At 62.1% G+C, this 12324-nt stretch overlaps 1 protein-coding gene across 14 annotated transcripts in view; it reads left to right on the top strand.

The window, feature by feature from the left end:
* The window catches only part of PLXNB1 (plexin B1), a 28299-nt gene that overhangs the window by 1978 nt on the left and 13997 nt on the right, over positions 1–12324 (top strand). For 2 of the 14 annotated variants that reach the window (XM_027098575.1, XM_027098569.1), the window contains exons 1-15: positions 423–4063; positions 4149–4201; positions 5266–6378; positions 7106–7288; positions 7563–7691; positions 7818–7918; positions 8214–8346; positions 8611–8767; positions 9073–9181; positions 9258–9366; positions 9782–10789; positions 10981–11103; positions 11396–11489; positions 11575–11747; positions 11893–12044. In XM_027098575.1, the coding sequence (XP_026954376.1) occupies positions 5272–6378; positions 7106–7288; positions 7563–7691; positions 7818–7918; positions 8214–8346; positions 8611–8767; positions 9073–9181; positions 9258–9366; positions 9782–10789; positions 10981–11103; positions 11396–11489; positions 11575–11747; positions 11893–12044 (3578 nt within the window). In that variant the 5' untranslated portion in view covers positions 423–4063; positions 4149–4201; positions 5266–5271. The other 12 variants (XM_027098570.1, XM_027098571.1, XM_027098577.1 and 9 more) reach the window with 11 other exon arrangements.

The following is a 12324-nucleotide window of genomic DNA, read 5'->3' as shown; positions in this document are numbered from 1 at the left end:
CCGCCCTCGGCAAGTGCAGAGCCGGGCGGGCTGGAATGCGGGGTCCCGGGCGGCTTGGGGCCGCGCGCCTGGCTCTCCCGGCTGCTTCCGGCCTGGCCTGGGCGGCGGGCGGGGGGAGGGCGGCCCGGCGGGCGAGGGGGGGGAAGGAGCGGAGCCGGGCCCGGCCGACGCGGCTTTGTCTCCTTTGTTCCCAGCGGTGGCAGCGCCGCGGCGGGAGGGGCGGGCAGCGGCCGCAGTTTTCCGCCCCTCGGTCTCCGGGTAACAGCTGCGGCTCCGCCAGACCCACCTCCGGCGGGGGGGGGGGGGGGGGGAAGGCCGCCGCCGCCGCCGCCGCGCGCGCAGATCTCGAGCCCGGAACGGCCGGCGCCCGCCTCGGTGTGCTAGTCCTGCGGGGCCCGGCCGGGTGGTGAGTGCGGGGCCCGGGGCCGGGGCGGTGGGACCGGGGCGAGGCGGCGCATCCCCGGGATGGAAGGGCCTGGAGCTTCGATGCCGCCGGGCCTGGGCAGCCCGTGTGAATGGTGGTCGGCTTCGGTCCTGAGAGTTGGGACCATACTTCTCCGCGCGAAGGGAAACTCTGGCGGCTCCGCCTGTAACGCGATTGGGAGACAGAGGAGGTGGAGCTGCTCCTCCGCGCCCCCTCCTCGCCAACGCCGCCGCAGCCGCCTCGGCCCGGGACCGGCCGGCCTCTTCCCCGCCCTCCCAGGACCACTGGTGGGGTCCTTGCTCTGGTCGGGGAGGAGGGAGGAGGGTCGGGGAAAAGTCGACGGGGAGGTCGAGGCTTCCCCTACGTAGTAACAGCCCTTCCAGGCTGCGCTCGGCGCAACTGACAAAAGGCAGCCTGTGATCCCCCTGCCACGCACCCCCAGAGGGGAAGCCCCAGCCCCCCAACCGCCGTATATATACTGACGGTGGGTGACTGATGAGCACTCCTTGAGTCCTCACCGGTAAATGGTGGACCCTCACCCCCACCCCCACCCCCACCCCACCTCGACACAAACAACAGGGTAAGCACTGTGCACTCTTGCGCTGTCAATTAGTAACTTCTCTTGGGTGGACCCTGGGAGCAGAGCGAGGGCAGAAAGGAAAGGCCGGTTTCCCACTCTAATCCCCGCGACTCGGTAAATGAGGGCTGGGATATGAACCCTCTCCCAGTTTGAAGGGCAGAGTTTATAAGCCCTCTTGGTTGGTGAGGACAGCCCCAGGAGGGCGGGGAGAGGTGCTTGCTCTTTGCAGACAGAAGTTAGGCAGCCTTGGGCCCTGCTGAAGCGGTCCAGAGAAAGGTGGGCCCAGAAGAGCTAGGCTTTGGCTGTGACTCTGGCTGGGGTTTGAGATCTGGGGAATGGGCGAGAGATCCTAGCTGTGTAAGTTGGGGACCTGAGGCCCAGCTCCAAACCAGCCTTTTCAGCCTGCTCTGGCCTCGTCATTAATAAAAGTGGGGCTGACCCTGTGTCATCCTTCAAGAAGCCAGGTGGCTTGGAGAGGATTGTGGGTTCCATATCTCCCCTGTTGGCTGGGTTTTCTTGGCTGTGAAATGAGGGTTCTTTCAACATGTAAGGAGCACCTGCTCTGTGCTAACGTTTGTCCTGGTTACTGGAGCCTCTGAATCAAAAGTCACATTCCCTGCCTTTAAGGAGTTTCAAGAGTGGGAGTGTGGAACAAGGAGAAGAGTGGCCTTGGTTGGTGCCTCTAATGCCAGGCACACACCATATCACGTTTAATGGTCAGAGCAGTCCCGCCTCCCATTCTCCACATAGGAAACCTGAAGCTTAGAGAGCCCAAGGCAGAGCTGCAATATACACGAGGGTGGTGGCTGGGGATGTCCACTGGCCATGTGTAGTGGGCTCCTCAGGAGCATGGGGGGACAGGGAAGGCTTCCCTGGGAGGTGATGGTTGGGCACCAGAGTTAATGGGATAGAGAGGGAGTGGGCACGGAGGAGTGTGAAACAGCCTGCAGTTCAGGCTGGCAGGAACGAAGAGCATGTGCGGGGGAGCACTGGCATGGATCGCACAGGAGAGCATGTGGACTGGAGGGCTTGACCTTTATACTCCAGCCCCTGGGGTGCCCCAAAGACTCTGGAAGGAGGGATGTACTCCGATACATCGCTTGAAGTTCCCCTGAGGTGGGAGGGGGTAAGCTGGAGGGGCTGGGAGCTGCTCTATGGCCGGTGGCAGAGGTTAAGTGAAATATGTGCCCTTCTTCTTTTTGTCCTCCTCCTACCCATGGTATGTGGGGAAGGGCGAGGGTTGCTCGGCCCTGTGGCAGTGATTGAAGAAGCCTGACACTTTTCCCAGCGTGAGTCGGTCTCCAGTATCCTATGTGGCCTTGCCAGGAGCTGTTCTGATCCTGCCCATCCGCTTCCTGTGGGCCACTCGACCCAGCTGGGATTTTACATTTAGGGATTGTCCCGGTTGCTGCCCTTTGAGGGCTGGAGAACTTTGGCTTGAAGTAGGCGCTGAGCAAATGTTTGTAAGCGAATGCTGGGTCAGACCCTCTGCCCAAGGCACATCCCTAGGCGGGAGGTGGTAGGAGGGACTGAGCAGTGGCTGAGCATGGGAGATGGCCTCTGCCCATCCTCAGGCAGACCCTGTCTTCCCAGAGGAAGAAACTTTCTCCCCCCATCCCTTGGAAACAAGGTGGGGGGTTCCTGGGAAGCCTGGCCTTGCCACAGTCCTGGCCTTGCCACAGTCCTGGGCTTCTCGCCGGGTTCACGACTCTCCTCCTACCCCCTCAGTGGCAAACAGAGGCTGCCTTGTTCCTGCTCCCATAGAGCTGCCCTGTTCTCTGCACACTAAAAATGGAAACCCCCAAGCTATTTTGGGAGCACTGCCCAGCCAGGCCGTGGCCACAGTACACTGCTTCCACCGGGCTGCTGGACCCTCCTCCAAGCCTACGCCCAGCCCTGCTCACTCTGGGCCAGCCTCAGGAGCACCCTGCCGGGAGCCTTGGCTGGAAGGAGCCAACCTGGACCCTGGGAAGCTCTGGGAACAGAGTGAACAGGCAGACTGGCAGCTGGGTGGTGGGAGGGGCTGGGCCATGCCGCCTGGGCACAGGCAAGTAGGGGAAGTGTCTCAGCTTGGGATGCATGCCCTGTCCTCTGTGCTTTACCAATCTTGGTGCTCCTGGCTGGAGACCATCCAGGTCTGGGAAAGGTGGCTGGTGTCACCTGGCTTCAGGTGGAGCCTGCAAGGATGGGTCTGTGAGGAGAGCAGGCACTCAAGGTCTGCGAAGGTCCTGGGGATGTGGGGCACATCTAGTCTGGTGACTTCCTTTAGGACAATCCCCCCTGCCCCCCACCCTCCAGCCCTGCTCTGCTCTGCCCTGCAGGAGAGGAGATAGCAAGAGATGGCCTGGCTTCTGCAGCCCTCTAGGACTTAGGGCTCAAACCAGGGAAGTGTGCGTGAGTCTGTGTGTGTGGGGTCTGAAAGTGGGTGGTGGTGTGTATGTCTTGGGTGGGTGGGTGCATGTGATGTGCCTGTGTGGAGTGCATGTTTCTTTGTGTAAAAAGTTTGTCTCTGGATGTGTCTTTGTGCAGGTGTCTAAGTGCAGGTGGGTAGCGTGTCTGTGTGGGACGTTTGCCTGTATTTCTGGGCATGTGTCTCCGTGCGCTATGCACAGGCAGTATGTGCATGCATCTGTGTGTGTGCTCGTGCCCATGTGTTTGTGTGTAGGTGTGTGCATCCAGGGTGGGTGGTATGTATGCTTCTTGGTGTGTGCGAGCATGTGTCTGCTTATGTGCTGGTGGTGGTTTGGGCCTAGGCTAGCCCCGGGCCTGTGTGGAGGGTATGTACCAGGGTACCCTGACAGGGAAGAGTTTGGGCAGAGGATGAGGATGGGAGAGTGCCGAGAACGGGCTGCAGGGGGCACAGGACTAAAGTGGGGGCCTGACTGGGCCCTGCCAGCCGCGCAGCTCCTTCCTAGCTGCCCTTTCCCAGGCCCTGAGGGTGCTTGGTTCTGCTGCCCTCCCCCTCTGTGGGCTCTGAGGAGGCGTCCCTGTGGAATGTGTTTGGTGGCCGAGGGCCAGGCTGGGCCCAGCTCCACCAGCAGACTGGGCAGCCGGGAGAGGTACCTTTGTGCTGCCTCCATGGTGGGGAGCCCAAATGCCTGCAGCCCAACCCCCAGCTTCATGCTCTGCTTTCTCCCTGGCTAGGTGACTCTCACACGGGGCATGCTGTTGTCTCCTGATCCAGCTGGCCTTGCCAGGTGAGCCTGACCTCCTCACACCTAGGTGTCTGGGAGCAGTGTGACTCCCACCTCTGCTGAGGGCTCTCCAAGGTGGGGTCTAGCTAGCCTTTTAGGCCCTATCCCTGGCAGCCTTTTTTTTAAAAAAATTATTTATTTTGGCTGTGTTTGGTCTTCGTTGCTGCGCGCGGGCTTCCTCTAGTTGCGGAGAGCAGGGGCTACTCTTTGTTGCGGTGCGCAGCCTTCTCACTGCAGTTGCTTCTCTTGTTGCGGAGCACGGGCTCTAGGCACGCGGGCTTCAGTAGTTGTGGCATGTGGGCTCAGTAGTTGTGGCTCGCGGGCTCTAGAGCGCAGGCTCAGTAGTTATGGCGCACGGGCTTAGTTGCTCTGCGGCCTGTGGGGTCTTCCCGGACCAGGGCTCGAACCCGCGTCCCCTGCATTGGCAGGCGGATTCTTAACCACCGAGCCACCAGGGAAGCCCTCCCTGGCAGCCTTAACCCCCCTCATCTCTCTGGCCCTTTGGTTCTGTGGTTATTACCCTTCTGGATTCCTAGCCTGAAAGGCCCTTCATCCAATTCTTACCCTACTCTAACATGCAGGTGGCCCATGAGACCTTGCCCTCCCTTTTTCTGCCCAGGAAACTGACATCCATGCAGAGGGTGCCTTTCTCTCTTTGGGGTTCTGGGTCCCTTCTTCCCATCCCTTGCCCTCCTGCCCCTTCCAGGCCCTCGTCCCTGGGAATGGGATGTTTCCCATGTCTCTGCCCCTTTAGCCTCTTACCCTTGGACCCTGTTATGACATAGGGCAGGGCAGGGTGAGGGGTGTGGGGTGCAGGTCTCCTGAGAGAGTAGTGCTTACAGAGAATGGGCAGCGTTGAAGTTTCCAGGAAAATGTCTCCTGACCCCTTGCTAGTGTGTGGTCCTGGGGTCATCCTAACCACAGTGCCATCTAAGCCTGGTCCTCCCTGCTCCCCCCTCCCTGAGTTAGGAGGGGCGTCTTGGCAGCATCACAGTCCTACTCCTCACCAGTGGTCCCACGGTGCTCACGCGGCCACATGAGCCCCGCTCAACCTCTCTCCCTACCAGGTGACCATGCCTGCCCTCGGCCCAGCTCTTCTCCAGGCACTCTGGGCCGGGTGGGTCCTCACCCTCCAGCCCCCTCCACCGACTGCTTTCACTCCCAATGGTACGCATCTGCAGCACCTGGCGCGGGATCCCACCTCAGGCACCCTCTACCTAGGAGCCACCAACTTCCTGTTCCAGCTGAGCCCTGAACTGCAGCTGGAGGCCACTGTGTCCACTGGCCCTGTGCTAGACAGCAGGGACTGTCTGCCACCTGTGACACCTGATGAGTGCCCTCAGGCCCAGCCCACCAACAACCCAAACCAGCTGCTCCTGGTGAGCCCTGGGGCCCTGGTGGTGTGTGGCAGTGTGCACCAGGGGGTCTGTGAACAGCGGCGCCTGGGGCAGCTCGGGCAGCTGTTGCTGCGGCCAGAGCGACCTGGGGACACCCAGTATGTGGCTGCCAACGACCCTGCCGTCACCACGGTGGGACTGGTGGCCCAGGGCTTGGCTGGGGAGCCCCTCCTCTTTGTGGGGCGGGGCTACACCAGCAGGGGTGTGGGGGGAGGCATCCCTCCCATCACTACCCGCGCCTTAAGGCCGCTGGACCCCCAGGCTGCCTTCTCTTACGAGGAGACGGCCAAGCTAGCTGTGGGCCGCCTCTCCGAGTACAGCCACCACTTTGTGAGCGCCTTTGCACGCGGGGCCAGTGCCTACTTCCTGTTTCTCCGGCGGGACCTGCAAGCTCAGTCTCGAGCTTTCCGTGCCTATGTGTCCCGTGTGTGCCTCCGGGACCAGCACTACTACTCCTACGTGGAGTTGCCTCTGGCCTGTCAGGGGAGCCGCTATGGGCTGATCCAGGCTGCGGCTGTCGCCATGTCCGCGGAGGTGGCCCGGGGGGAGGTGCTCTTTGCAGCCTTCTCCTCGGCCGCTCCCCCCACTGTGGGCCGGCCCCCGTTGGCAGCTGCCGGGGCATCTGGAGCCTCTGCCCTCTGTGCCTTCCCTCTGGATGAGGTGGATCGCCTTGCTAATCGCACACGTGATGCCTGCTACACTCGGGAGGGCCGCGCTGAGGATGGGGCCGAGGTGGCCTACATTGAGTATGATGTCAATTCCGACTGTGCTCAGCTGCCCGTGGTGAGTCCTGGCACCGCCCAGCCCTTCCCTGTCTCTGAGGCCACTGGCCAGGCATTTACTGATCAGGTCAATGGATGTTAAGTGATTCCTTTGTGTCTGGGTGATGGATGGGTACCTTATGGTAAGAGTGGCATTCAGGGAGACAGAGAGCCAGCTGTGCAGGGGTGGGTTTGGACCAGGCGCTGAAGGGATGGCATTTGTGTAGGTGGACTGAAAGGGCATTTGAGGTTCTTGGGAATGGGGCAGGGACCCAGAATGTAGAGGGGATGGAATCTATTGTTTTAGGTTCTTGAGCGAGAGAGGCAGGTGAGGTTGAGACTTGTTTGGCTCTAGTCTCAGGATGGATGAAAAGGGTAGAAGCCACATATAGGGGGACTGAGTCAGTGAGAGGTGGGAGGAGACCCAGGTTAGTAGACCTGGAGAGGAGGATGCAAGCTGGAGAGGCTTTGGAAAAGTGGTCCAGGAGAAGGCTGAGTACATGAACTGGGGGAAGCAGCTCCCAGGCCAGGGATGGGAGAAAGTGGGGCCCCAGGCATGTGGGGATCAAAAGAGGGGGTCGGAGCCGCTGCAGACTGTGGAGGTAAGCCACTGAGGCAAGGCTAAGAACGCAGCTGTGGGAGAGCCAAGAGCTGGCAGAGATGGTGAGAAGGGGTGGGGTTGTCCAGGGAGGAGGGGCCAGTGGACGTTATCCAGGGAGGGCCTTATTTGTGCTTCTTGCTGCCTGCAGGACACCCTGGATGCTTACCCTTGTGGCTCAGACCACACGCCCAGCCCCATGGCCAGCCGTGTCCCCCTGGAAGCCACGCCAGTTCTGGAGTGGCCAGGGGTTCAGCTAACAGCCGTGGCGATCACTGTGGAAGATGGACACACCATTGCTTTCCTGGGTGACAGTCAAGGGCAGCTGCATAAGGTGAGTCCACAGGAGGTACTGGGCCCTGCCCCAGGATCTGGAGGCGACAGGCTGCTGGGGACCCAGGCTGGGCAGAGCTACGCCTGAGACCCCTGGGGCTGCGATGTGAGATATGTGATGTGCCCCTGGCCCTGGCTGGGAGAGATGACCTGTGTTCCTCTTTCTGGGGACGGGTGGTGTGACCTGTACTCTCTAGGAGGAAATTCTGTAAATTATTTTATTGGGGCGAGAGGGGAGGGCCTTGGGCCTCAGATCTTGTGGTCTCTGATCTCAGGTCTACTTGGGCCCAGGGAGTGATGGCCACCCGTACTCCACACGGATCATCCAGCAGGGGTCTGCGGTGAGCAGAGACCTCATCTTTGATGGGGCCTTCGAGCACCTGTACGTCATGACCCAGAGCACGGTGAGTGCCACGCGCCAGCCAGGGAGGGCCTGACTGCTGGGAGGGGCCTCGGGGGAGCTGGGGGCCCATGTGTGGAGAGCCACTGGTGCTTGGATTGTTGACCTCAAGTCCTCTTTGCTGCTGTAGCTTCTCAAGGTTCCTGTGGCCTCCTGTGCTCAGCACCTGGACTGTGCATCTTGCCTGGCTCACAGGGACCCGTACTGTGGGTGGTGTGTGCTCCTCGGCAGGTCAGCGCTCCCCCGACCCTGGCCCCTTCCCCAGCCCCACCCCAACCCCAGCCTCATGCCCTCAATTCTCCTGCCCTGTCCAGGGTTCCTGGTCCTTGGCCCTTGACTCTCAACCCTTGACCCCTGGATGCCCCAACGCCCTACTCTCACCCCTATCCTCCACCCTGACTTGCCAGGCCTGTCGTGGCCCACTTGAGGATCCTGCCCAGGTCCGTAGGATTGTAGGTGTCCCTGCCCCATGAACTGCCAGTGGCCCCGTGAGGGTCACAGGTGGACACTGGTCATTCTTGCCCAGGTGCAGTCGCCATTCCGAGTGCTCTCGGGGCCAGGGCTTAGAGCGGTGGCTGTGGAGCTTCCAGCCTGAGGTGGGCTGTCTGCAAGTGGCAACCTTGAGTCCTGCTAACATCAGCCGTGAGGAGAGGAGGGAGGTGAAGACCAGAGCAGGCGGAGTCCTGGCCGGGGGGAGCTCTGGTGATGGGTTGCAACCTTGAATTTTAAGTACCACATGGCCTTGCCCAAGTCGCTTCTCTTGGGGCTCCGCTTTCTCCATCTGTTACTAACCCAGGCTGGAGGGTATTTGTGGTCACTGGGGGCTGGTGGCCGCTGGTGCCTGCCCACATTGGAAGCCTGTAAACGGAGCCCTGATCTGTTGCCCAGTGGCTCCAACAGCATGTCCTGGCCTCTCTTCGCAGGTTTTCTTGTCGGTACCCGATCTGCCACCCCTGTGGCCAGGGGAGTCTTATTCCTGCCACTTCGGGGAATACCAGAGTCCTGCCCTGCTGACCAGTTCTGGTGTGATGTGCCCCTCCCCAGACCCTAGTGAGGCTCCAGAGCTGCCGAGAGAAGCTGGTGGGTGAGAGAAGGAGCCAGCCCGGGGCCTGGGAGCCCCGCTCTCCTCCCATCTTGCTCCAAGGGGTGTGATCAGGATGAGGTGTGAATCCAGGCAAAGGGTCCTGCAGCGATGCCTTTCTCTGAGGTCCCCTCTGGTCCCCAATCCCTGAAGTCCCTGTTTTCTACCCTGTGGACTGTGTTCCTGACCCTGGGCACCCCTTCCTGGTCAGAGTGCTAAACCCACCCTGTGTGGTCTGGGACGTCAGCTCGGGGTCTGAGTGCCCCTTCCTGCTCCTCAGCCCAGCTCGCTCCTCCCTCTGCAGACCACGTCTCCGTGAGCCTGGAGCTCAGGTTTGGCACCGTCGTGATTGCCGAGGCTTCCCTCTCCTTCTATGACTGCACGGCTGTCACCTTGCTCCGCCCGTCTGCACAGTGAGTTCCTCACCCCGACCCCCAGCCCCTGGGCTGCCCTGTGGCGATCCGCACCCCATGGCTGTGCTCTGTGCAGGTGCCAGGCCTGCGTGAGAAGCCTCTGGGGGTGTAACTGGTGCGTCTGGCAGCACCTGTGCACGCACAAGGCCTTGTGTGATGCTGGGCCCATGGTGGTCAGCCGACAGGTGAGCCCAACTCCCGACCGGGCCCCAGGGGGGGTTCGGGCTCCCCATTGTGAGGGTTTCTCTCATGGCCTGGGGTCTGTGTGTCTGCCTGCCCCGGGTGCTCTGTCGTGAGCACCTGAGCTGCTGTGTGTGACGGACTCACTGGAGGACGGCTGTCAACGTCCCACCTGTTTCGGGAGAGGACGTTTGTAGCTGAGAGGAGGGGAGGTCTGGCCTCGTGCCCCACCTTGGCACAGATGCCATAGACGCCCCTAGAGCGCGCCCTCCCCTTCCCCTCTGGAGAATTAATGGGCTGTTTTTGTTTCTCTTTTCCTTGGTCTCCTTTTCTCTTAACACACCCTTTGCCTGCCTGCTGCCCGCTCCCGCACCTGCCTGCTGAGTGGCCCTTCCTGTCTTTCTCTGCCTCCCCCTTCAGAGCCCGCCCCTCTCCCCAGCCCCTCCTGCAAGAGACGCACCCACCTCCTTCCCACCCACAGCCCCCAGGGCCACGGTCGCCCTGACTCTTGACGCCCTTCCTGTGGACACTCCTTCCATAGCCACAGCCTTGGATGTCCCCCCCGGGGCCAGGCCTTCCCTGCTCAGCCCCCGGGGGCCGTGGGCAGGTCCCGGCCCCACACCTGCCTCGGCTTCCACGGGCTCACCTCTCCACAAGGCCCCTCCTCCTCCCAGCCCCCGCCAGAGGCCTGGAACCGCTGTCCCTGCCCCTACAGCCTTCGGACCCATGGCCACCGCCGAGGACCTCTTGGCCTCCCACCCATCGCCCTCAGATGCAGCAGCACTGCCCCCCGCCCTTGCAGAGCCTGGCCCCGAGGCTCTCCCCTCTGCGGTACCCCTGGACCAGCCCCCCAGCACGGCTCCCGCCACCACTTTCCCAGGGGCCGCTGGCTCCACGAAGCCTGCTCTGGACTGGCTCATGAGAGAAGGCGGCGAGCTGCCCGAGGCGGATGAGTGGACAGGGGGTGACACGCCCGCCTTCTCCACTTCCACCCTCCTCTCAGGTGATGGAGACTCTGCTGAGCACGAGGGCCCTCCCGCCCCCCTCATCCTCCTGTCCAGCCTTGACTACCAGTACGACACCCCTGGGCTCTGGGAGCTGGTGAGACCCGGCCCAGGAAGGAGGCCTCAGGGGAGGGGATTGGGACAGATGCAGCCTCTTGGCCACCTTGCGATTCTGCAGGGGAAGGATGGAGGGGAGGGGGGCGTCTGCTGCCTCACGCTGGCCTGGCCCTGGGGTTGTGCCTGGGAAAGGGATGAGGCGGCAGGTGGGCTCCATAGACTGCCTGGCGCTTGGTGCCTGCAGGAGGAGATGACCTTGGGGGCAGGCTCCTGCCCTTGTGTGGAGAGTGTGCAGGGCTCCAGCCTGATGCCGGTCCACGTGCAGCGAGAAGTGCGACTGCTGGGCAGGAACCTGCGCCTCTTCCAGGTGAGTGTGTCCTCTTTGCAGCTGTTGCTGTGGCCTCCTTGGCTGTTGGCAAACTATGCGCGAGTCCTGGGGAGCAGGGGAGGGCACGGCCTCAGGTCTCAGTCCCAACCCGGGGACTGTGCTGGGGCCCTGTGGGGCTCACCAGGCCTGGCTTCTGAAGCTGCCCCCGTAGCCGTGTCCTCTGTCCCCAGGACAGCCCAGGAGACCATGAGTGTGTGATGGAGCTGGAGGGCCACGAGGTGGTGGTTGAGGCCCGGGTCGAATGCGAGCTGCCTCCAGATACCCGGTGCCATGTCACCTGCCAGCAGCACCAGGTACAGATCCCGAGTCCTGGGTGGGCAAGGGCACGCTAGCCACAGGCTGGCTACCAAGCTTAGCTGGCTGCACCGCACTCATCCCAGCCCATTCTCTGACTGAGTGACCCCGAGGGAGTCGTAGTACCCCAGCTCTGACCTCTGACCTTGTGCCCCATGGGGTCCTGTATCCCAGCTCTGGCCTCTGGCTTTGTGTTCCCATGAGTCATTTTGGTCCTTTCTCTGACCACCGTCTCCCCAGGCCTGACGCCTCCCCTAACCCTGGGCTCTGACCCCACTCCCATTTCTCCAGCTCAGCTATGAGGCTCTACAGCCAGAGCTCCGCGTGGGGCTGTTTCTGCGTCGGGCTGGCCATTTGCGTGTGGACAGTGTGGATGGGCTGCACGGTGAGTGACCCGGGGCTGCTGGGACTGGCTGGTGGCAACAGGGCTCTTCCTGGCCTGCCTCTCACATTCGTCTCTCCGCCCCCAGTGGTGCTGTATGATTGTTCCGTGGGACACGAGGACTGCAGCCGCTGCCAAACTGCCATGCCCCAGTACGGCTGTGTGTGGTGCAAGGGGAAGCATCCACGCTGTGTGGCCCAGGAGGCCTGTGGCGAGGCTGAGGCTGTGGTCACCCAGTGCCCAGCACCCCTCATCCACTCGGTGTGTTGAAATGCTGGAGCATCCCTTCAAGGGGTTCGGGGTGCTATGGGTTCAGTGTCCCAAAAGGTGGGAGGCTGGGGCTGTCTCTCCAGGCTGCCAAAGGACAACAGGTGCGTGGAGGTGAGCCATCCTTGTCCTGGAACAGGTGGAGCCACTGACTGGGCCTGTAGACGGAGGCACCCGTGTCACCATCAGGGGCTCCAACCTGGGCCAACACGTGCAGGACGTGCAGGACACGGTCAGGGTGGCTGGAGTGCCCTGTGCTGTGGACGCTCAGGAGTACGAGGTGTCCAGCAGGTGAGTGGGCTGGACTGACAGGAGCAGGGGGCACCCCGCGGGCTTCACAGCTGGCTTTCCTGCTTAGGGCCATCCACCCACTACTCGTCTGCCCTCCCCCTCCCCCTTTCCTTGGTTCTGATCACAGTGTCTCAGGGCTGGGGTTACTATCAAGGCCTTGGCTTTGTGCACAGACCTGCAGGTTTCTGGCCTGGGTCTAGTCACTGCTCAGAGCTGACAGGCGGCTCTGCTTCCTGGCACTGCCTAGGTGTGCTCACCCGGCTTTCCAAGTGACCACGGG

Source organism: Aethalodelphis obliquidens, unplaced genomic scaffold, assembly GCF_003676395.1.
Source record: "Aethalodelphis obliquidens isolate GAN/ISIS:26980383/991018 unplaced genomic scaffold, ASM367639v1 scaffold125, whole genome shotgun sequence".
Lineage (NCBI taxonomy): Eukaryota > Metazoa > Chordata > Mammalia > Artiodactyla > Delphinidae > Aethalodelphis > Aethalodelphis obliquidens.
This window is presented reverse-complemented; position numbering and strand designations above follow the sequence as displayed.